Genomic DNA, 25,956 nt, shown 5'->3' with positions numbered 1-25,956 from the left:
GAAATGAAAGGGAGGGGGCAATCCCTCTGTTTTAAGATAGACTATGTTGACCGTATTACTTAGGCCTGTGCAAAGCGGAAAGTATTCACTTTGGGTTCGGTGATTCGGAGGGGCAGTGATTTGATTTAGTGATTCGAATCACTGTCCTGATTCAATTTGGCCAAATCCAAAGATATTTGGTGCCAAATCTTATTTGGCCATGGACTATACAGGCAGGCAGTGCCAGTGGGAACAGCTGGAGGAGCAGCTGGATGAGCCCCAGCTTGAGCCAGCAGCCCCTGGAGAAGCCACAGCCTGTCCAGCTGCTCCCACAGCTGCCCCTGCCCCAACCAGGGTGAGGCAGGCATTGCTGTCAGCCCCGGAAGAAACCACAGGGGCTAGGGGGACATTATCAGGAAGCTGGGGGAATGATTGGGAGCTGAGGGATCAAACTGGGAACTGGGAGATGAAACTCAGAGCTGGGGGGAATGTTTTGGGGGCTGGGGGAACGAACGGGGTCTTCCCCTCAGCTCCCAATCATTCCTCCACCTCCCCGATCATTCTCCCAGCTTTTGCGGCTTTTCCCGGGACTGCCCGCCTTGCCCCGGCAGCGGTGGGGGGGCAGCTGAGAGAGCAGCCAGATGAGTCATGACTTGAGCCAGCAGCCCCGGGAGAAGCCGCGAGCTAGGGGAAATAATTGGGGAGCTGGGGTTTGATTGGGAGCTGGGGGATTGAACCGGAAACTGGGGAATCAAACAAGGAGCTGGGGAATCAAACTGGGAGCTGTGGGGAAGCCCCTGCTCATTCCCCCAGCCCCTGCTCATTTCCCCAGCTCCCCGATCATTCCCTCCAGTTCCTGTGGTTTCTCCTGGGGGTGCCAGCATTACCTGCCTTGCCGTGGCCAGGGGGCAGCCAGGGGAGCAATTAGACAAGCCACAGCTTCTCCCAGGGCTACCAGCTGAAGCCAGAGCTTATCTGGCTGCTCCCCCAGCTGCTCCCATCGGCACTGCCTGTGCCTGACTTTACAGTCTATGGCTGAATCTCCGAATCTCTCAGAGGCTTCTGATTCAATTCGGAGAGATTAATGGTTCTCCCGATTCAATTTGGATTCAGAGATTTGGCCGCCGAATCGGATCAAAACTCTTCCGAATCAAATGGCTACTGAAGCTTCTCACAGCCCTAGTATTAAGGGATTAAGTTACATGGCTGCCTGCAGTATCAGGGGATTGAACTCAATAACCCAGCTGATCCATTTCCCATTTACAGTCCTGTATATCCACTGTAATGTGCAGCCCATTTAAAAATTGCAGTGAAATTATTGCTGAATACTTATATTGAGTGCACTTGGTTTCTATTTTGTTTACTAAATTCAAATTTAACATACACCATAGTGGCTGATAATAGTAAACCAGCCCTTATCTACCAGAGTGTAAGCATAGACATATTTTATAAACTGAAAAATAAAGGTAATGCGCACTTTGTAATGTAGAGCATGCTAATAAAGACTCTTGTGTCCTCTCTCATTGCTACGCCCATCAGATGTAGAAGCTCACAGGCAGTTTAATGTCAGTTAACATCAGGTTTTTCAAAGGCACAGCTATTGCCTCAGACATGGAAAATGTTATCTAACTGTTTAGATAGTAAATGTCAGCAAGCTGTGCGTTGGGCAGTTTTATAATATGCCCCATCTATGCTTTCTTCCAGTATTTGGAGAAGGATAGAGAGGAATATTGATCGAACAAACCTATTAGAATGATTTTTTTTTCCTTCAGCGTTTAAACATTTTTAGTTTTTATAGATAAACACATTAAGCTGCATTTCACCTACATGATAATTATAGCTTCTAACTTTGGTGTCTCAAACTTGCTGTTCTGTTACAACAGGTGACTGTCAGAGCAGATCCAGCCTGATTCTGTACATCATTTCATATCGAACTGACATTAACAAAGTCATAACCAATGCTAGGATTAAAGCTCCTGATACGGGGTGGCAGCAGGGCTTCAGGAACTCAATGTATGCCTTTCTTTTTTTAAAGGGCAAGAGCTCTAATACCAGGTCTGGGGTTAGATGCTCCATGATGCTTGTCAGACCTGTTGTTATATCGACTTCATAGTAGTGATAAGTACTTACTTGTGTAGAGGAGGGCTTTGAAAGGGCTTAAATGGCATAACTTTGTAGGGCTGCACTGCCAAATTGAAAGATAAATGAGACCCTCTCTCCAGGATTTTTGAACCATCTCATAAAACTTTATATTAATAAAATATATACAATTTTAGGACAGTTAAAAAGACTTAGAAAGGCTGTCATTTTCCATTCATTTCAGTAAGGTCATAGAGTAATATATTCAGTTCTAATCTTTTTCTGCGTTAAGTACCTCAGCGTATAAAAATTACTGGCTCCAGTTTACAGCCTTACTTTTGTTCTACTTAGGTATGTTAAATGAAAGAGCCTTCTAGAAGTGGGTATCCCCTCTTGTAATAACTAGAAACCATAGTCAAGTTGCCCCTTAGTCCTCTTTAAATACATTGGCCTCCTTTAGTTTTTTTTCATTGCAAGGTATGGTTTCTATACCATTAGAAGTGCTACAAGTGCTACTTGTAGCACTTCTAATGAACTCTCCCCAACACTCCCCAATCTTTGGATGTTGATTTTTGTTGTTGCATCATCACCAGAGTTGGCCAAAGTAGTGGTTTTACCAGTACTGTATGCAACCTCTCTGTTCCTGCTGTGTATCCCATTGTATGAAAACAGATATCCTTTGACTCTCGAGAAGCAGCAATTAAATACCAAACTGACTGGAAAGTGAAATCACCTTATGTGATGGGTTGAAGCCATAATAAGTGAGAAAGTTTATATACAGCTTGTAGTTTCTCTCTCTCTCTCTCTCGCATTTTTATTTATCTTTAAAAACAAAATTGCCGCATGTTGCTATACAACCAAAAAAATCATCATGAAACAGCACAACTGCAGAAATCTGAGCATTTATCACAGTCGTTCTTCAATGAAGTCATAGCTTTTCTAATGCTGCTTGCTTAACCTAACACTATTATTCTTGTACAACATTTTTTAAATTAATTTTGTTTAAAATACCTGTCACACTATAATATGTGAGAATTGCAGGTTCAATTTCCTCTAAGTAGATTGCCACTAAAGCCTATTACAGAGAAAAAACAAAACAAAATAAATAAAAAGCCACAAACAAAACTAACAAAAAACCCCGCCAAAACCCAACTCCTCAGTTTACTACAATTTGTTTCTGGAATATTAATGTTTATTATGGGGGAAGAAGGGCTCTGACAACACTCAGAGGCCTAGTTATTTATGGTAGCAGTTACATAATCTAAATGCCTGTCTGTGAACAGGATTTTACCTGCCCCCAACAACCTCTGACTTTGAATGCAACAGACACACGAAGTATAGTTCAAATTTACCTCTTTAATTTCTTTACCTTAAATATGAGCAGAATTTAAACAGTTGGTTTTCTTTGAAGTTTGCCTTTACTAAAATTTTCCCTGCTGGACCCCTTCTGTCTTAGTACTTCGTCCCTTATCTCCTTGTATCCTCATACTTCAGTTTTTTTTATGTGAGAAGCAGGCTTGGTTTGGGGGTTTTTGTTGTTGTGTTTTTTGGTAATATCTTTAAGAGGTCAGACAAGCTTTCAGGCATAAAGTTTGTCTGACATCTCTCCCAACTATATGGCTTGTCCAATAAAAGGCATTACTAAACAGATCCTGGCTGTTGCATATTCTCTGGACTCTCATAGCTACAGCAGTCTAATATATTTTATATCCCCACACTGGAATGTATTGGATAGGCTTGATCTGATCTCTAGTTTGAGTCAGCTCAAAATCAGCTCTGCCTCTCAGTACAAACACTTGACATCAGGATAATTTAGGCTTGATCTCTGCAGGCTTTTAGTATCTGCTGCCCTGTTATACCACCTGTCTGGAACAAGCCTGAAGCATTTACCACTGCTGTATATTCATAGCAATTCAGTTATTAGTGTACTGCTAAATAGATTGAGCTCAACTTTTCTCTATTTCTCAATATTCCTGACTCTTTTCCCCTTATATTTTCCTCCCCCCACCCATTTTCTCCGCTTTCTTCTCTTCCATTCTGTCTAAGAAAATAGGAACAAGTCTGAGTTGTTTCTTTTGCTTTCCTCTCATTCCCTATTTAGAATGGCCATGGAAGAAGATCTCTCTTCTAGGAAAGGATCTTATAAAAGTAGCTTTTTATGCTTAGCAATATCAAATTGATCGGATCTCCTGGTTTCTCTTCCTCACTCCCAGATTCTTGCACCTGGGGTATTATTCTGGGTTTTATTAACTATATCAGATATGTGCAATGTAGTTGTCTTGGTAGGTAGTCTTTGCCTGAGCCTGGCTCATTTCCTGTCAGGGCTCCTGGATTAGGGTTAGATGCTCAAATTCAGTAAGAAGCAAATTCAGAGCTTTATGTTTGTGAGCTTTTGTTGAAAACTAAATGTTTGTATATGGTGTTTTTTCCTGAGGCATTTTCTCCCAGGCCCAGGTAGAATGAGTAGCATACATCTAGCACAGAGGTGACAAAGGGATAGACCATAATGGTTACACATTTGAGAAGATGGGATAAAGCCAGAAAAGGTGAAATGATTTTTTTTTCTGTGTCAAAATATATTTAGAAGCAGAGTTCAAGCCTGGCCTATAGGACTTGTGTATCATGATGATTGGTGGCTAAGGGCACGTTTCTCAGGTTAGAGTAGTTGCAGTATAACAATATTTAGATATACTGACCCATAGGTGAGGAACAAGATTTGTAATATTGGGTGCATCTACACATGCACTTAACTGTGCAGTAGATTCATTTGCTGTGATGTAAAGTGTCAGTCTACATGTACAACACTACTAGATCACAGCAAACTAATTTTCACTACCACCATGGATAGTGTCTTACAGTACTAAATAACTGCCCCTTAATGCACATGTAAACGCTGACCCAGGTGTACATGTGCCCAGTCAGCGAAGGCACCAGGGTCCAGACCCCTGCCTTCCCCTTAGCCGCAGGGCTCTGCAGCGGCACTTTTGTGCCCGAGCCAGCCCCAACACCGCTCCCAGAACCCACGGCTGACTCCCTGGGCCCCTGCCAGTCTGGAGCTGCTCCACCCCAGCTCAGACTGCTGGGGTCCTGAAACACAGCAGTTTGAGCCTCTGCGCTGCTATTTGTCTCAGGGGAAATGTGTGCCCCTACACGTGTGTTCAAACAAAGCTATATAAAAGTTTTTGTGTCTATAACTGACTGATCCCAGATGACAGGTTTTTCTTTGTGTGAAAATACATGGTGGCAGTGAGCGTATTAGTGCCCATATTATTTGCTGCATGAACAACAGTTTACTTGCCACTGTCTTGAGCAGTATTTATTGCTAGCAGCACAGACATGTAAGCAATTAACTGGCGTGTTGGGAGTGATGTGTTCAAATTATTGACTTTCTGTTTTTCAAGTTTTCAGCTAGAAATTCAGCTGTATATTTTTAGTTTTCAAATTAAATGTATAAATAATGAATATAAAAGTACCCAGAAGGCTCGTGCTCATGCACAAAGCCTTACCAAAATAAAGCACTGTGGTCAGGTAGGCCTGTCAATGAGTAAGTGTCTCCTTTTCCTTTCAAAACAGATCTTGCTCTCAATTTTTCATGTGGCTGTTAGAAACAACCAAGGCAAAAGAGAAACAGATTTAAAAATTAACCCCCCCAAAAAACCCCTTTTAGATATCATTCCTTTAAATAGCTCTGAGGAGATAAAAATAAACTCAAAATGTGTGGGGGTTAAAAGCTCTTTAGAGGTTGGGAGCTGCAGTTGCTTTAAGTGAAGGAGAGAGAAAGCCACGTAACCATGAATAGTTAACGTTGCGTTTTAGTAGCTGAAGTGCAATCACCAAGACAAAATGTATAGTCATCATCAGTGAGATCTAAGAGGCAGGTGGCGTACCTAGTCATTTCAGTGATTGTGGAATATTGGCCTGGCATCAGCTATCTCAGAAGAATCACAGACTGAAGAAACAGTTTCCATAACTAATGTTAGACAGACAGCATAAGAGAGCAAAGATATTTCAAACACAAGGCCATTTCACATCTGCAATCTTCTCTGAGCAATGAAAAAGGCAGCATAGTCCTGTATTAGATTAATGCTTCAAAACTCAATGCCACGTTTCCTAAGGCAATGAGGAAGGCAATCCAATGATGGAGTGGAGTTGGTCATGAAGTTTTTTAAGTGACTGAGGTTATCAGGGATTCTGAATTTATTCTGGTTTAATAGCAAAGTTAACTGGAATGAACCAACTGATCTGCAATTAATCTAGCAAAGTTAGTCCTTTCTTCTTGAACTCTTCTAGAGTTTACAAATTTGTATGCTGTTTATAGTTAATTATAGATGCAAATATATTTTGTCCTGTGGGTTATTTGTAAAACTATCTACTTGAATTATTCACTCTTGAGTATCTGTGTAATTTAATTGGTCATCTATATGACACTACATACTGTGTGTTCCATGGCTGACTAATCTAAACTTCATGAAGCAGAAGGGCACCTTAAAATCCCGGGGGCTTTGCCCCTTTCAGGGAAAGGAGCACTTCAGTGAGGGAGAAAGAGAGCGTGAAACAATAAATAAACAATAACAATAAATAAATAAGGAAGAACTTCTTTACTGTCCAAGCCCCCAGGCACCTACTCTGGACTCCTTTAAGAGACATTTGGATGTTTATCTTGCTGGGATCCTTTGACCCCAGCTGATTTCCTGCCCCTGGGGCAGGGGGCTGGACTCGATGATCTCCTGAAGCCCCTTCCAGCCCCAATGTCTATGAATTCTGGAAATTTTAAGACATATCAGATGCCTTTTTCTCCTTTAGCAATATGAAGACTGTTATATTGGCTACATGGACTGTTTGAAAGTAGTTAGGTTCCTTGCTGACTGAGGGAGAGAAAAAGCTGTGACAGATTTATTGATGATCTGGCATACTTTACGTTCAATTTTCTCTTTTCACATTCAGAAATAAGTGCGTGCGTGCGTGCGTGCGTGCGTGCGTGCGTGCGTGCATGCATGTGTGTGTGTGCTCCTGCTTGGAACTGAAGTCAGTAGAGCAAAGCAGATTTAATTCAGCCAAAGATCTGGCAGCCAGTTTGTATCTTTTACTCATTGCCAGCACACACATATCTGTAGCAGATCCATAGTTGGTGTAAATTGGTGTAGCTAAGGTTCCACCTACCCCTTTATTTCAAATGGCATTTATTTGGTAGTTCTATTATGAGGATTGAAAATTTAGCTGTCTGTGTCCAATTCCCAATTCCCTCAAACCAGCTGGCATATGCAGGTTGCACTGCAATAGGAAGATATAAACAATTCATTCTAGCATACATGTATGAGTATGAGAGACAGAGCGAGAGAGAGAGCCATTATATTTGGTGCAGCTTTCCTTTCATCATTTTTTGATGCTTTCAGTTGGAGTAAGTACACTTTTAAGTGGAAATGGGCAAAACTGTAATGGAACTAAATAATACTTGTCTACTGTTGTATTTATCTTCAATTGGCTTGTCAACCAATTAAGGAATTATTACCTATTACTGTAGAGACATCCAACCTCTAAACAATCTCTATTGATAGGTGTCTAGTTTTTTTATAACAAGATTTCTAATTTAAAATTGTGGTTGCCATAATGTTTGAGAAAAATGTTGTTATTTAATATTCATTGTACATCTAAATGTCTCAAACGGGTTGAACCCTTTTCTGCTAGGGCTCACCCAGTCTGAACAAACCTATAATAAATAGCAGACACTGCCCTAAAAAACTTGCAAATGCCTTTCTTAAATGGAATGAAAAAAATGTCCCTACAGGCAAATGGTGATATCATGTATATGATAGGAAAAATATGCGGCAGAGAGCTTTTATTTGGAAGAGGTTTTAAAAGGGCAAAGGACCAAAGCCACAGAGGAATTGTTTAGGTCCTGTTGTTGTTTTTGGACATTGCTATGACGGTGATTTTTCCTGTGGGTTTTTCCCATTTAGGATGATTTCCAGCCTGCAGCCTCAGAAACCAACTGGGAATCTGTCACAAGCTCTGTCTCAGTAAGTAGCTTGTTACTGTTTTGTCCAAGAAAAGATAGGCAGTATGGCTTAAGTCCAGCTCAGTACAGAAACGAGTACAGACTGTTTTAAGTTTTGAGTTATCAAATTTCTAAATCAGAGTAAATTTTGTGATAATTAGCTTTAAAAAACAGCTGTTAGGAGAACAGATTAACCTTTCAACAGTCAATACATAACTTTTTGGGGTTTTTTTTTAATATCTAGTGATGAAAGATCCTGGTTTAAATCTCCATTTTGGACAATTAAATCTGACTTTAAAAAACAGATTCTATTAAAAATCTTATCCCTCATTCATATTATCTGATTTTTATCAAATAGGAAATCAACCCAACAACATTTCTTAAACAAAATGTAGATTTTGTGTCCACAGTGTGTGGGAGGAAAATGCCAGGAGCAGACTTGGTAGTGGGGCAGTCCCTCTGCGATGCCTTATTGTCTGTCCAGTGCCCCACCCACAATACTGATTCTCTTGACAGCCTCTCTTACATACAGCATAGGAAGAGGGCTGTGACTGAAGTAGAAGTGACAGGGGAGATGAAAGCTCAGAAGAATCTTCCATGATGAAGTGCTTTAAGATCCTGGGAGTAGTTGCTCTGTGAATCTTAATTCTGAGTATCAGTATTATCAAGGCCTGGTTCTACCAGACATTACATGAAAAGGATATGACAAATATTTGGAGAATGACAACTTGTTTCATTCTATCAGAGAGTTTAAAATGAATTAATGCATTTTTATCTGATGCCATATTTTTACACAAAATATTGTAAATTGTCATTAGAAAATGTAAGTTGAGTCTCCTCAGATGGCTGTGAGACTGTGATCAAATTACACTGAAAATGGCATTTTAGTAATTGCTCTCACCACAAAAAGGGGTTAACATTGATTACATCATTGATAATCTATGCCTTTTTTCCATATTTGAATCCCTTTAGTTGGGGGTTTTCCCCTATACATTGTATGGCACTTAGGCCACTTACCATTGGTCCCTCCAAATGTTACATCTATTACCTGGTTAACTTCACAATTAATTTAGACTGCCTACATACGTAAATTAACTATGGTGTCTTAAAAAGGTCCAGCCAGCTCTAAAGTTATTGCTGGAATGCAGTGTTATGTATGTGAAATAACGTTGTAGCTGATTTCTTTCCAGCTTTATAATTTGCATGTGTAGTCTGTGCCCCCATGGCTGGGAGATCGCAGCTGCTGTGGGGTGCCCTCCCTGCTGACAGATTGCAGCAGCAGCAGTCTCCCTGCCATGGAGTGCCTGGTGTACCCCCACAGCTGGAAAATTGCATCAGCTATGGTCTCCCAGTTGCAGAGGTGTGTGGGGCACCCCCGTGGCTGAGAGTCCTTTCAGCTGAGGGGCTCCCTGCCACAGGAACTTGCTTCTTGCTGGTGCAAAAGGATTGGGCTCCCCCTGCACCAACCATAAGGTGTGATAGGATCTGATCCATGTTCCCACAGTCATGCCTCCTGTTATGCGCGTTGCATGGCAGAGGTGTGAATGTGGGCATTGCGCATTAGATCCCATCATGCCTTTACTTACACTAGGAGAGGGGCCCACAGGGCTTCAGAATCATTCATGTGTTTATCCTCCCAACAGCTCTGTGAGGTAGGAAAGTGCACTTTCCATTTTATTAATAGGAAGTCAAGGATTCATGAAGCATCTCTTTGAGCCACTCTAATGCCCTAGCTAAAAAAAATCTTTCCTTCCTCTAACCCCAAGTGTACCAGCATTAGGTAGTAAGCATTGTTTACCTCATTTTACAGCTCGAGAACCTGAACCAGAGAGGCTGAGTAACTTGCCAAAGACTACAGAAAGAGTCAGTAGTAGGGACAGGTTTACAGCAGTTTACAGCTGAGGAATTCTTAATTCTTCAGCAAAGCAGATCCTCAGCTTCTGTAAAGGGGCTTTAGTGAGCATGGCTGAATGGCAGACCTCTGTCACATCATTCACTGGCCAAGCAATGTGCTGCTCCACTCCATAATGATCAAGAGCTCCAAAATCCCTATCAAACCCACAAATAGGCATGGCAAGAAGATCTGTGACCCTTGCTCCTTATGGAAAGGAAATTTTGGGGTAAGCAAATATGTGTGTTCCTATTCCCAGGCTTGAACTCAAACCACTTAACCACATCTCAGGTTTTTGCTCAGGATGCTTAAGAAAAAACTGCCACCAACTACCTTTTGCCACATATGCCAGAGCCCACAAAAAAAAAATCCTCAGGATGGGTTCTTGCACCCAGAAGAACAATAGGTCCAGTCTTTACCTTTTGTTGTGCAGTATATAATCTAATCAAATGATATTTAAACTTCCCACTGAATTGCAATCACATCTCCAGTACCATAGGAAGACTCTAACAGATTTAATAGAATAGTAGTGAGTTGTATTAGGTACCAAAGTAGCTAATTGGTTTGGCACTGATAAGAAAAGTGTTGCCAGTGGTCCTATAAAGGTCACAAAATATTGAACTGTTTTTAAGTCACCACCAAGAAGCATGTTACTTGGTAGTTGTTAGCTTCTCATATTTTACTATTCATCAGTCTTTGGATGCAGTCACAGAAACCAGATTACAGAGGGGGCTCAATCTTTTTCTAAAGCTAACATTTAGCTCTTGGCAGGAGAAAAGAGAGGTAGTTGGGTTGGCAGCTTTAAACCTGCTCTTGGGTCTGTCCATGATGCAGCTGCCAATAGGTTATCTGAACTGCTGTAATAATTCCTCTGATAATTCTTGCCTATCACTCTGAGAATGTTAAGCTTGCTTCTGTATGCGAACTAGATGTGCAAATTTCTCTTTCAGAAATCTCATGTAGGTGCTTTCATACAAAAGGTATGAAAACTTCCCCAGCTTTTTTTAAGTTTGAAATGTCCTACAAAGTCACAACAAGGGTCTATATGTGTTTCGATGTGTTTTAATTAGGAGGCATCAAAGCAGACTCAATTAATCTGCATTCTAATTAAAACACTCTAGCATCCCTGCTGTGCCATGTGTATAAGCCCCTGTGGGTTTAAAAATGGCCACTGGGGCGCTTTAACTAAAGCACATCAAGTGAGCTTTAGTTAATGTGTCCTGCAGCCGTTTTTAAATATGGAGGGGCTTATTACACATGATGCTGAAGTGTTTTAATTAGAGGGGCTCTTTGGGAACTGATCTAATTAAAATCCACCTCTGCCCCATCCCCGAGCACATGTATAGGCTGCCAGTCTGACCTTCCAGTTGCCCACAGAATATAATAAAATGCATGGCATAATACATAAAAACAGTATGCTCATCATCTTGGTCACATACATGTGGCACTGTAGATTTAACCTCCTGACCTTTCTGTATCAAACTCTGGTGCCTACCACTTAACCTACAGGAGATAGTCCATTAATTCCATTGTTGAGAGGGCTTCTATCTACTTTTGAGGGGGCTTCTTCTACTTTTCCTATCTACTTTTCAGGACAGCCTGTAGAAAACAACATGATTGCATGTGTTTGAGTTGCCCTAGTAGAGGGCATCACAACAAGGGGCAGCCTCTTTACAATTTTGGTATTTACTCAGCATTCTTGCATTTTTCTCCTATTTCCCTACCCTTTGTACTAGAGTTTTTCCAGTGGTGGCTTGGGATTATAAATTAGTTGCTACCCATTTGTTTTCTGATTTATAGATACCCTGTGATATTTTATTGCATTTTGATTTTTTTTATATAAAATATATTGTAAGTAATCACAGACATATCATGACTGTGACCAGCACATTGAATTTCTTATAGCATTGTTTTAAACAGCACACTTTATTCACTTCACTTACAGAGAATTTTTTGTTCTCATAGGGCTCCCATCATTTTGATAGTTGTTATGCCCAGATTCTTAGAAGTCAGACGAGGTTCTTTGTTGCATGGTTTTTCTTTTAGTGTATCATGAATTTCTAGGCTCTTCTGCATTGTGCTGTATTTAGCACTGGATTGTAGAAAAGTTGCAGTTGCAGAAGGGTGGCCTCTGAAACTTATTTTGGATGAAGTCTCTATGGGAAGGCTTAATAAATTCTAAGCTACTTTCACTGATATTTGATATTGGTGAGTGTATGTGTATGTATGTCTGTCTATGTATATGAAATAAGCTACAGCTACACTGGCATTTGAAAATAGGTACATATTATTGAGGTCTATCTGTGTACATACATGTACAGAAAATGTACATGTACTTTGTACACATGTGTACAAAGGTGGACCTCAATAATATGTACCCATTTTCAACTGCCAGTGTAGTTGTGATAGTTAGAAAACTGCAATTCTTCTTGATCGCTTGGCAACACAGTACTATGATGTTTGTTAATTTTTTTCTCTCTGGGACCTGATAATCTGGATAGCTCATACTTACAGCTATACAAGTAGTTATATTAAAGATTCTAAATCTAGCGAGTTTTATTTAAGGGACTGAATATTTAAAAGGAGTGAATTTACAGTAAAGTTAGTGCTCCAGTCATGAAAGGCTCCAGTCCCCCAAACAAGTGAGAAGGTTTATTTACATGAGTAGTTCCACTGATTACAATGGGACTGCTCACCTAACTACAGTTAATTACACAAATTAACAGTGTGTAAGGCCTTGCAGGTTCAGACCAAAATTAGCCTTCTAGTGAGGACTTTGAATGGTTATCTGACATTAAGCTATATGACTATGTCTCCATCACTTCAGATCCAGGATTTGAGGAGAAAGTGATGGGTTTTTTCTTCCCCCGTTTTTCTATTTATGATCTTTTTATTTAAAAATAATGCTCTAAACTCCTGTACTACCTTGTCTGAAAATAAGTACTGTGCAATATGCTGTTTTTTTGTAAAAGCAAGACCATTAAAACTTATGAAGAGTGGGAGGTAGCTCTTATGAAAGTGGGAGGTGGCACTTAAGAAAGTAACATATCTGTAGTGAATATTTCTTGAGAATTTTTCATACTGAACTGAGAAAAGGTGAGAACTGAGGAGAAGTGGAATAGTAAAATGTTAAATATTTGTGAACTGAAGTGAAGGTTACGGAAAAAGTAAACAGTTTGCTCTAATAAAACTGAAGTTAGCTACTATAAATGCAGTCTTGCATGTCAAATTTTCCCTTAGATGTGAACTGACTCTGGTTGAAGCCAGTACAAGCTGTGTGCCTCAAAAACTGGTGTTTAGATCTAAATGCATCGTAATATCCTTGTTTTTATTTTGTTAGTCATTACGACGTTTGACAAAAGTGGTAATCCCCTCACAATATTGCACTTTTTTTGATTGGTTAGAATTTGCAGTACAATTTTCTAACGTACTTCAGTAATTTTTCTCAAGTTCATTGGCCTTCAAATTTATTGGCCTTCTAAAGTGGAGTTATTTCTTAATATCAGAGACCAAAAATGTGAAGTTTTTGCTGAGGCCTTATAAAATTAAATTCAAAGGGCCTGAGGAGAGAATGGATGGTCCAGTAGTCAGACTGCTAGCTTGGGAGACCAGAATTCAGTCCCTCGAATTCCTTTGTGGTGATGGCTTTTGGCTCTGTATATCACAATTGCCAGCCTGTAAAAAAGAGTGCATGGGCGCATGATGCATCACATAAAGAGTCTCAGGATGATAACAAAAGGATTCCAGTGCATTCAGATATTGCAGTAATGACCTCCATATTAAATACCTAAGATAGTAATGTATGGATATTTCAATGAAATTTTGGCCTACATGCACACTGAGAGAAGTTGCTCGTGTTTGTGCCAGGGAGAAAAGTAGAAACCTAACTCTGCCTTTTCCCCAACCTGCATGGTCTCTTGGAATGGCTAACTGCTTCTAGTAGCATCAGTGCCACCCAACCTTGTAGTGTCTGCCCTTATTTAGAAGGGAACAGAGCCTTGCTGCTTCACTGCTCTTCACCACAGACAGGGTGAAAATAGATGCCCTCCTTGTGCCACCATAAAAATGTTTGTGGTAGCACATATTGTGAGCAAACAATGCCCTAGCCCTTTGTTGCACTCACTCCAAAGGCCAAAAACGGTGGTATGATCAAAAGTAGTCACAGTTTGTGATGCTTTAAATGAGAGGGCATATGTTTGCTTATTAGGTGTAATGGGGAATCCTGCAGCGCACATATCTCACTGCTGTGCCTTGAGTTAGGGCACACATCTGCAAGTAGCACCTTTCCTCATATGGAGATTCCCATACCACACTTGTAGACAAGTGCTTTGAATTAGGAGGCAGCACCTTGGCCCACCATCCTGCATGATTGGGCCTCTGAATCCTGGGAGCGGCAGGGACCCAACCCTTTGGGACAGTGGTCCCAGTGACGCTATAGATGCCACTGAAGTGGATCAGCAGTGCTAGGACCTATCCCAGCACACAACTGATCCCACTCCAAAATCAACATCTGTTTCTAGCTGCAGTGGCACAACCAATGTTAAGACTTTAAAAGGTGGCCAAAAATGATGTGTAAATACCAGGGGGAAAGTCTCCATTGCATGAGTGAATCAGCTATTGAGAAAAGTTTCTCTAGTAACTACTGTCAGTTGTATTGAGTTATGCCATCGTTTTTCAAAGTACATTGAGCTGTATGTCACTCTTAGGGGGTATCCTATCCCTCTCCATCAGTGACTGACCCTACCCTCACTGTGGAAGCTCTAGACCAGACCGTTGCTGCATTTGACACTGTGGAAGAGCTACTCAAACACTTTAATCCGGATTCATGGCAAGAAGATCTTGAAAATCTGTACACGGATGCTGGACATCACTCTCGAGGCAGGAGCTACCATGACAGAAAGTCTAAAGGTAGGGAAAGCCATGGTATGAATATTTGTATTAAGACTAGTTGTTTCCTTTACATTTTTTACCAGTGTTCCTTATTTGATTATCAAGTCTGGATTTTTATACCCTCACTTAAGTTGGAGTCAATGGAATGAATCGCAGTTGTAATAGATTGTAACTTGGTCTGAGGATGAGAGACTTTGAACCTTAAATATTTTCAGTCTGTCTGATTAAGATGTCACCCAAGTCACCAAGTTGGCTCCTGCCCATCAGTATGATTAATTCACAAATGAAGACACAGGCACTTGAAATTATATATGTACAGGGCAGATGGTTTTCAGCTTCCCACTAAAGTATTATTTTGTGTCTAAGGAATGGGACTTCTAATTACCTGTACTATAATCCTCCTTTAAATATCCTGCTTTAAGACTGTTCTAAATTGAGTGGGGAAAAAATATTTTTATCACATTGTGCTTAGGGAAGCATCTGGTACAAACACCTGTATATGCAGCTGTTTTTTTTAGGATGTGAGCATCTCACTGATTTTCATTATGTTGATGGGGAACATTAGTATGGTTCAGCATTTTGATTGCAATTGAACAAAGCATGCATTTCTGGATTATGTTTCTTGTTTCCTTCCCTTACTCTAAATTGTCTGCTAAATGTAAAGTTGGTGATACAGACTAATAGTGATGGGGAACATTGATTAGAAGGGTCAGTCATGCCACAGTTGTGTCCATTGAAATGGTACTTCATGGTGGAAAAGATATGAGTTGCTATCTTAATTCTTTTGAGCAAACATCACTATAGTTTCCAGTAGCCTATGTGTAATACAATTTAGTTTGAATTGTAAATGTTCTTATTAATAATAGCCTATATTACAATTTCAATATACATACATTCATATATGATTTCACAAATAACTTTTCTAAAATAATCTGCAAATTACAGACCTGATTCTGCAAAACCATCATTTTTTAAACTTCCACTGACTTTAACTGTTCTTTTGTGCAAAGAAAGACCTGGGTTTTATCTGTTAAGTACTTTAGAACTAGTACTAGAAATGCTGTTTGTAGATGACCTTCAAGAGAAAAGCCCTTTCAGGACAGTCCTGTTCCCTTTGTTTGCCTAAAGGCTAGTTTTCCTTTTATAGGCACTTTAAGTGTGACTATAACCCATTCAGTCTATACCTGAAATTATCCACACAGCTACTGCACCTGCTCAGTAGGCTGCATACTGGCTGGGCAAATACATGGCTAAGAAAAAAACAGGTCGATGGGACCTCCAATATTTGAGCCTCAGTTACTGAATAGTTAGGGCACCTGCTCAAAAAATGGAAAGCCTGGATTCTTGCTCCCCCTCCAAATGCACCTAGAAAGATTTTAAGCCTGTGCTGCTCCAAATTACCAGCACAGGGCACACTGTAACATCCACATTACACGTTAGGAATGATCCAGGGCTTCTCCAGCATTCGTTTTGAAGCTGAGCTACTGAACCTTGCATTTAATAATCATTAAATAAAGTGGATGGAGAGGAGTGAGGAAGTTTTTGTCCCACTATGATCAAGCATCCAAACCTGGGCCTTTTTAAGAGTTGCATCAGCCTCAGTAAGACATGCACCCTCTTGCTTGTTCTCTTCCTCCGGACTCCATTTCTCTGACTTTTGTCTCCCCAGGGGCCAGGCTCAGAAGGAGGGTTGGAGAAAGGTCTGGGTAGCACCTAGCCTCTGGTATGGCAGTTAGAGAACTACTCTAAACAGCTGAAAATGTGTAGGTTCAAGTCCTCTCTGTGACAGGGGGACCTAAAACCTGCATCTCCTTTTTCCTGAGTACTCTAATCACTCTGCTATTGCATCTAAAAAAGTGAGGCTCATTCTTGTCCTCCTCATCCTAAGGCTTTTGCCAGTGTGAAATGTACATATATATATATATGTTGGGTTTACATATAGCTGCATGTTTGTCCATCCAGTAGACAGACTATTGAGCGTATATGCAGTAGCTATGTGGATGCTAATGTATCCATACTGCATGGTAAAAGAATTGCCAAAAGCACCACTTACACAGCTAAAAAAACTGTCATTTAGGCACATCAGAAGTAATAGAATTTGAGGCCTTGTCCTATTTCAGTTCAAGTTACACTTGTAATTCTACATTTTTAAAGCGAATGGTTGTTGTGATTGTCTCATACCTTAGAGCTCAATTTTTGAAGGACACTGATTTTTAGAAAGCACTTCATATACAGCCTCTGAAAATCAGGCTCTTTTAAGGTATTCCATCTGAGTACCTGAAAAATACAGCCAACCAAAGCCTTCCAATTTTTTGGAAAACTAAGGCCACATTTCTTCCATTTAGATTGAACTTGACATCTGATATAATCTGATCTCATTTGGAATGTATGGAATATAATCAGCTATGTGTCTACCATTCCCAGACTGGATTCAGACCTGATGAAAATGTATACAAAAGGCATGAAGGGTCTGATTTGTCTTTAATATAGTCTGACAAGAAACCTTGATCTTTTACTAAGTCTTCTATCCAGACTGCATTCAACACTCAAATCAAATCAGAGCCAGCACAAATGTATTGTATCTGAAACAAAGTATGCTGTGTTTTATCCAGCCCAATCAAATTGACTCCAGGTCCTTATCCGATCTTCCTGGTTGCCTGCAGGAAACCTACATTCATTACAATTTCTCCACTGAGTACAGAGGGAATTCTACTTTTTCTCCTGGCAAAATGCTATGAAGAAGGAATGAGTTTGCCAGTTTTTGTTTTAATTCACTTTTTTTCATGCTGACAGTGAAAAAACATAAAAGCATCCATGGACACCTTTGTTCCAAGCAAAGCACAGACTATCTGATTGTTGTTGGCAAACTCTGACCAACAATGCCCTGCCCAAATCAGACCCCCAAAAATTCAATCCAAAATTCTTTTCCTTGGTTATAAGCTAGTGATAACAAGAAATATTCATAATTTTAATGACAGGAGTGCAGAAGTTTTACATGTTAAAATGTGAGTACAGAAGTTTCATACAGAAATAAAATCATTTAAAAATAGAATCATTTACAGAATACAGAAATAAAATCATTTAAGGTAGCAATGCACTGGGGTCTTTGAATATGGGCTGTGTGAAATCCAGGACTTGTTTATAGGCACTGGAGTAATCTTATAGCTGAATGAACAATAGATTATATCATTGTTTATATCAGATTTGTATCTTTCTTTACTTCCAGTTTGGTTTTGTACTTTATTCTTGGCTAGAACAGTCCCAAAGGCAGATTAGCACAACTTGATGTAATCCCTGGGTAACTCTCAGCATTTTCAGAACATGTCACATAAATGATATATGTGAATTGCTAATAACTTCACTGTTATCTGACTCCCTGCTCATACCAAACACTCCTTGAAAATTGGGTTTAACAAGTAGTGTTTCTAGATAATCAACTGCAATAGCAGAACAATTCCATAAATGTCCCATAAAACTATAATACTTTTAAACTTGACAGTCCATGAAGAATGAAGCTAAGGATCAGAATAGAAGTGATAAAAGAGTATGGTATTTCAGAACTTTCTGACATTTCTACAATGTTTGAAAAGTTCTAAATCTATGTATTTGATCTCTCTATAACACTGGTATAACTCCATTGACTTGGATATGGTTACTCTTTATTTGCAATAGGGCTGTCCAACTTCTAAGCCTCTGGAGGCCACACCAGCAGGGGGCTGCACACCACATGGGATGTACAAGGTGTAGTGTGTGGACACTTCCTCCTCCCCTACCACCACTGTGCCACACACTTGTGCAAGTTCCACTCCCCACCCTACTGCTGCACCACATGGGTGTAATCCCTCCATACATAGCTCTGATTTCTCCGTCTACCCCGGGCATAGCCCCTGATTCGCCTTAACTCCCTATACTGCCACATTGGGGTTGGAGCAAGGGCAGGAAGTGGCAGCTGGAAGAGGGAGGGGGAGTCTGGAGACTCCAGCTGCTATTGCAGCCAAAGCAATGAGGCAGCAGTGACCAGGTGAGATACTGGGGGCCTCACGTTAGCCCCTCATGGGTTACCAGTTGGACAACCCTGATTTACAGTATTTAAGTTAGGTATATATATTAATATACTAATAATGCCATCATGCCTGTTTGAAATTTGATTCTATGAATGTGCCCTGAAGGTTGCATTTTGCTATTCATATGGAAGCTTATTATGAAATAAACATTTGTGTTTTCAAAATCTTTAAATGATGGACTAGGTAAAAATCCTTCCTCCATAAAGAAATATGACAGGTAAATGATTGAAATAACCCTTGATTTTAGATATATTCAATTAGATTTAGTAGTTAAATCTATATTTTAGAATTAGGAACTCTAAATGTGTTCTTCCTAAGCATTAAAAAGAGAGAGTCATACAATTTTCATTATGTCTTTTGAACAATAATTCCCCTTGCAATTTCCTTAGTAGCTTACACTTGACTTAAATGTCATAATAATGTGGCTATTCTCACTGTAACAGTTTCTTCAATAGGTATTAGAACTAGTTTATTATTTAATACATATTTTACTACTAGTTAATACAATAATTAATATAAAAAGAGAGCAAGCACCCTGTGCAATTACTTTTAGACACATTTTCGTCAATCTTTATACTTCATTTAACTTTTTCACAAAGTTTGAGTGTATCTTTTTAAAAATCCCTAACTCTCATGAATATATATCAAAATTGCTTTAGAAGTTAAAAAATAAGACAATTTTTCAGAGCAAAGTTATTGATTTTAAATGGGCGTTATGTTAAGGTTCTGGAAAAAAGGAAGGCTTAAAATATGTTTCGAAATAGAAGCAGAATGAAAGGTCTGAGGGAGATAAGTAGAGAAAAGGGTCAACTTCAAAAAAGAAAATCCATTTCATAAATAATCTCAGTAAACAGGAACACACATAGATGCATTCTGGCACTGATAGAGACTACACAGACTTATGACCCTACACTTTCTCTCTTTGCTTATTGTATGTTTAGCAAATAGTATGCAAAAAGCCTTTGGCTATCAGAAGAAATGAATCAGGTGGAATGTTCTTGAAATAACATCTGTCTATGGTGACAGCTTTACAAGTTAAATAAATAAACGTTTGCTCACACTGCCAGATTGCTCTGGAGGAGGAGTAGAAAGATGAGTAGCAAAACACTGACCACATGTCTGGATGGAATATTTCCAATTTCCATAAGGAAACAGGCAAACAAATTCCTAAATCTTCCAAGTTCACCATACACTTAACCATAGCTCCTAATTACTTAAAAACAACTAGGAGGAACCTAAATAAATTTTGAAGTTAAGAATCTCATTTCTCAGACATTTGCAAACAGCAGCCAATAAGTTACTGCAAACATCCATGTGCTCTTCCTTGAAAAGTTCTGGGATAATTGCCAGCAAGCTGCAGTGCATCCGACACTGAATACAACATCGGAATGCAAAATGCCTGTTCGTGTCAAATATATATGCTGTGAGTTCATTAAATGCCCTCTCAAATAACTGTTAAATGCATGTATATCCTATAGCATGTCCTTAAAAAACATGAAAACTTAAAATCCATCATCAGAAACCACTTTATCTGCATTGTGTAAGTTGTCCGACATCATTTCACAACATACGTCAGACCCACTGACTAGCCACACTCTTGCCCACTCTGATGAATTGGATTTTCCTTGTTGCTGTATGTGCAGTTATTGTGGGGCACTCAAAACATGCTCCATTGCAACAGAAAGCTTTTGTTGTAAACCTTTTTAAAGACTGGTGAAACCTACACTCATTTTTATCACTAGCATAAGCTGGTTCAATTCTATTGATTTCAATGAAGTTGCACCGATTTACGACTGATAGTTTGGGCCTGTTTCGCTACTCCCCCCACAATTGGTGTGCTGGTTTATAACAGGTACATACATTCTGAACCTTGTTTCATAGGGACAGTTTTAATCCCACTGATATTTCTGGCCTTTGCTCTTCCTAAATAGAAGTTGCTGTATTGGAATTTAATGTGGGAGTTCTGATTCAAGTGTAAATCCAAGTGTTAGTATCCTTTCTTTTAGCTGTCACCAAGAAAGACTTGGATAAATCTTGAAATTATCAAATACATTTCAGCTACATTGAATGTAGCATAATTAAAAATGTAAAAGAAAATGTGGTTATCATTAGACATATTTATTGAAAACATATAGTATGAGCCCAATTCTCAACAGATATAAAGCAGAATAATTTAACTGATGAAGTTTATTCATGATGGATACATGGAGTTATGCCTATTTATGCCACTGGAGGATTTGACTGGCATAAATGTAGGGCTGACTCAAAGATTCACATTCAGCCACAGAGCCACCTCATATCCCAGCAGTGCCTAGCATATCCTTGATATACAATTTTATGCTAAAGGAATCTGGATTTTTGGAAGTGCATTAATCTACCACTGGACTTAGCTTTCTGAGAAATCCTATCATGTAAAGGAGGAAATGATTACTGCTAGAAAAGAGTTCTAAATCAAAATGACAGCACAGTCTTTGTTATGAGCTGTATGTCCTACCTGGAGCGAGCGTAGTCAGACTGGAATCAAACTGGAGACCTATGCATATATATCTCTCTACCCCTTGTACCCCCCAACTCTGGATTTTTATCTTTCAGCCTTTGCTAGTGTATCCACTACTTTGAACCTCTAATGAGAGTTGGCAGCTCCACTGTACACAGTATCACTTGGACTTGTCAGTGGTTTACCCAGTAGTGAACTAGGACAAGGCAAGCAGGACACCTGTCCAGGCTATGAGGAGCCCTCCCCTCCCCCTCCACCCCCCCTCCCATACACACAGTGAATCTTTATCACAGCCCTACATTGCCCCTGCCAAGCTGTAGGAGCCAGGCAGCACAGTGCTGCACCTAACACTGTATCTAGAGGGCAAATGGGGCAGGCAGAATGGTTCTTCCCCCTTCCCGCTCCTGGGAGCCTTTGCCAGAATAAGCATAGCTCTGTTTCCAATATGAACATATTGGAGGAGGTGGAGGGAAGGGTGGTGAATGGGGAACCAGGATCTTCTCCCAGGAATCCTGGTCATGGGGCTCCTGTCAGAGCTGCCACTGCAGCTGCTCTGGACAGATAAGATTTCCCTTTCCATCACCCTTGCCTTCTCCCCCAGCCCTCAGTCTACCATGGTCAGCATACCCAGCCCCACCCCCGGCCAGTCTGGCTGGGGTGTTCGATGAGCTCACTGCGCTACTGAGTTTACTACCTATAAGTGTGCAAGTGCACTTGCACATATCTCTGTTGAGCTATCTGAAAGTGGACAAGTGTTAGAATTTTTATCAAAACAAACCTGAGTTTATATCCCAACAATACGCTGAAGGAGGCTTATTCCTCACAGAGCAGATAAAAAGTTAGAGACAGGATAATGTGGTTTGCTTCCTCATCTGCAAATTGAAGATAACAGAACTGCCTTTCCTTGTTTGGATTGTGAGATGTTAAGGTAATACTGTAATCTGGACAATAATAGTATCTAAGAGTGTGTTAAAAGAGGGCAAAACAAGATCACATTTGGATCTGAAAATAGAGCATGACTTTCCAAATGAGAGGGAGCATTAGCCTGAGCTCTAGATTCAAGAGAACCTCCCCAAGCAGCACAGCATTAATTGTAAGCAGTGTGTAAATCTCACTGAAATCAATGTTTCAAGTTAATCAAATAGGTGCTGTCCTAAACAGGGATGGACTTGAGCGTGGGCATAAGGTCAGGGCTTAGTATACAGCTTACTGCTCTGGTTTTGTGTTTTTGGTTTTGTTTGTTTGTTTTTTACCGTCTTCCTTGAAATTGCCTAGAAATTGAATCTCTTATCTAGAAATTGTGTAATGATACTTGGAAGATATTTGCATCCACCTAAAGAACCTTTTTAGTTCGAGTTTTAAATTAAGGACCCGTGTGGTTTCAATCCTTTGATAAGTAAAGCAACAGGATTTCACACCAGTCACACCAAAGCTCAGTTACTTTTTAGTCACAGTAGTGAAACGATGCGTGAAACTGACTGTACTGTAAAATCCCATTGTTATACGGATGAGGAAATGAACTGGCTCCATAGAGTAAGGCAATCTGGAGACATATCTGAGCTTTCTGCAGAGAATGTTCTTCAGATAAATTGCGCTTTTTTGTTAAGGATTTACAAATGGTGTTTTAAAGCCAATTAAACTCTTGGAGCAGTTCTTAAGTGTCTGTATGATGCTATCAGAATAAGGGATATTCTTTTACAAATGTGTGTTGCCTCCTCAGTTTGTCTGATCAAGCAAAGGAAATCTGTGGGGCAGCATCAAAAATTAACTTCAGTACTTATCTCTAGGGGCACTTGTCTATGTAATCGGCATTTATCCACTAAAAATGCTCCTGGTTTAATTTTCCTTACTTAGTTTATGATGACTAAATCAGTAATTCAGACGTGATTTACCACACAATGACTTATTATGCTATAACTAGTAAAATGTGCTAGGGGTGCACATCAGAACAATTTTACCCTCTGCCCTTTTGATATTTTGGTTGGTTTATTTTCTTGGATTGTGCCAGGTTGCTTTGGGGGGGCGGGGGGTGGGGGGTTGTTGGCAGTTTTGCTTGAGAGATATGCATTTGGGGGGGAGGTTGAGTTCAATAAGCAGTGCTGCCCACCTCCCCTGCAAAGCTTCACACTTTTTTCTGGGCACTTCTTGCTTGTTGCACGAGGCGCTGCTGGGTGGGGAGGGAAATGTTTTCATGCAAAGGTCCACAAGAGTGAGCCTGCCTACCTCCCCCTCACAAGTCTGGATTAGCATTGGGGGTCTGTACCACAGGCCTCCCAAAGGGGCTGCCCCCCTATCCAAGCTCGGTCCCAAAGTAGTTCCGCCCCCTGCTTTTTCTGCACGCTTGTTGCACTGGTCGCTAGGTGTGGGGCACACTTAGGGCTACACAAAGGTACACAAAGGGTCTGGCTGCCTCCCCCCATCCCCTGCCACCTCCCTGTGTGTTGGCATCTGGGTATCATGTACCCAGGCTATCCAGGCTAAAGCCTGAATAGAAACATTGCTACAGGAATATTTATGCAAAACAGAAAAAATCCTGTGTCTCCTGTTGTTTGTCTCCTCACATCAAAAAGCAGGATTTTTTCCAAAGCTGAGAACCAGCATGGAGGTGGCCTGAGGTTATTATCGAGGTTGATTCGGATTCCTTGGGTATCCCGTGCCCAGGACAGCTTCCCCCAAAGTGTGGTTGGGGGGGGCTGCGATCACTCTTCTCCCACTCCCTCTCCCCGCCCCGCCCCCCCACCCTGTGATCACCACACAGTGGCCAGCATGAACTAAGACCCCCACCCCTGCACAGCAGGGGCATAGTGTGGGTTGAGGCAAAGAAGGAAACAGCCCAGGCTCAATGAGAGGAATTTTCTCATCACTTAGTCTATTTGCATGTCAGTCTTTTAACTGCTGCATTGGCAGATTATTATCGCCTGCAGTCAAAACCCCCCAGCCTACAACCAGATCCCTTCAATACTTGTTTCCCCTCCTGTCCTCTACCCCCCCCCCCAAAACTTGCCCTTCTTCTCTGGTGCTCCTGTTCCTTCTAAGCCTATTTTTGTCCCCAGCAACATGTCCCTGTCCTCCTTTGACCACCGTCTGCTTGCCATTCCTCTGCCTAAGTCGTACTGCTGCCCCTTTCTGGGAGTGCAGCGTGTGCAGGTCAGGAGTGAGGGGCATCAGCTGGGCTGAAGGGGCAGGGGGCTGCAGGTAGGGAGTGAGGGGCACCAGCTGGGCTGGCAGGCTGCAAGTTAACTAGGAATGAGAGGCACTGGCAGGGCTGGTGGGGCAGTGGGCTTCAGGTTTGGAGTCAAGGACACTGGCAGGGCTGGGAGGGGCAGGGGCTACCACCTGTGCCAACCACCAGCCCCCACGCACTCGAGCCACAACCCCTAGGTCACTGCAGGGAGGGGAGAGTCATTCACTCTTGGAGAAGCTTGGGTTCTGCGACGCACCCAGCTCTGGGTTGTAATGGCCAATTATAACAGTGTATGGTACAGGCCATGCTAAACTGGTATATGTGGCCGTTGCACCCAGCCTTGGGATGTATCTCAGCCCTCCCATACACTGTTAAATGGAACTGTTAAACCCCAGAGTTGGGCACATCTCTGCCCTCCCCATGGACTGTTATATGTGGCTGTTACACCCCAGAGCTAGGGCAACCCCAGCAAGAGTGAGGGAAGTGAGGGGCACTGGCAGAGCTGGTGGGTAGTGGCTTGGCTGTAAAGCATGATCATGTTTTCTGTGTTATTGTTGTATATTGTGCCTCCTGTAGGACTGGAAAGGACCATTTCCCATCTCCCCCTCAGACCATTACCTTAAGATTCCTCAACAGAACCTGTAAAACCAGTTGAGTGACTGGCCAATCCTGGAGTGCCGACCCTATTTACGTTTTCACTGACATCCTGCCACACCTTGAGCTTCTTTCATTTCTTGGAGTCTCAGAACAGCAGAGACTCCCCATGCCTGAAGAAGGGTGACTGCACCTGAAAGCTTGCCAAGAACTTTTTTCCAACTACTCAGTTGGTCTAATAAAAGATATCACATCTACTCAAAGAACCTTGCCTGCCTTGTCCTTAGACCAACATGGCTACAACCAAAAACCCAGACCCCCTTGGAATTGCTTTGTCTACATTAACAGTGCTCCAATGAAGGTGTTTTTTGGCTGGGGCCCTGGATGAGGGCACTGGCAGGGCTGGGTGGCAGGGACTGCAGGTTGGAAGTGAGAGGCACCCCAAAGCGTGACAGGTCAGTGACCACACTCTTTTTGATTGAGCAATTTTCTTTTTCTTTTTTTTTTTCTTTTCATAGCCAGACATGGTTTCATCATCTTATGCCATAGAGTACAAGGACCCTAGGTCTGCTTTATGAGTGGAGACTTGAAATCTGACAGTGCATTGTCCTATCAGTATTTCACAGTAACCCTATTTGCATGTCAATTCCGGTTCCTCCACAGCTCAGATTACAGTTCTCATCAGTCTGTGCCTTGAGGCAGACCTCTGAACCTGGCTTTCCAGGAGTTTGAACAGACTCCACTTCTATAAACCATATAGTTTCCTCTTCTAGAACCAGACTT

At 41.1% G+C, this 25,956-nt stretch overlaps 1 protein-coding gene across 1 annotated transcript in view; it reads left to right on the top strand.

Annotated features, from left to right (window-relative positions):
* Nucleotides 1-25,956, top strand: part of PDGFD (platelet derived growth factor D) — a gene marked incomplete at its 5' end in the record, with an annotated part of 217,551 nt that overhangs the window by 153,314 nt on the left and 38,281 nt on the right. Inside the window, 2 exons of the mRNA XM_025198246.1 lie at nt 8,016-8,075; nt 14,651-14,852. Of these exons, the coding sequence (XP_025054031.1) occupies nt 8,016-8,075; nt 14,651-14,852 (262 nt within the window). The remainder of the gene's footprint in view (nt 1-8,015; nt 8,076-14,650; nt 14,853-25,956) is intronic.

This window comes from Alligator sinensis, unplaced genomic scaffold (genome assembly GCF_000455745.1).
Source record: "Alligator sinensis unplaced genomic scaffold, ASM45574v1 scaffold802_1, whole genome shotgun sequence".
Lineage (NCBI taxonomy): Eukaryota > Metazoa > Chordata > Crocodylia > Alligatoridae > Alligator > Alligator sinensis.
Note: the sequence above shows the minus strand (reverse complement) of the source record. Positions and strands in the feature narration are given on the sequence as shown.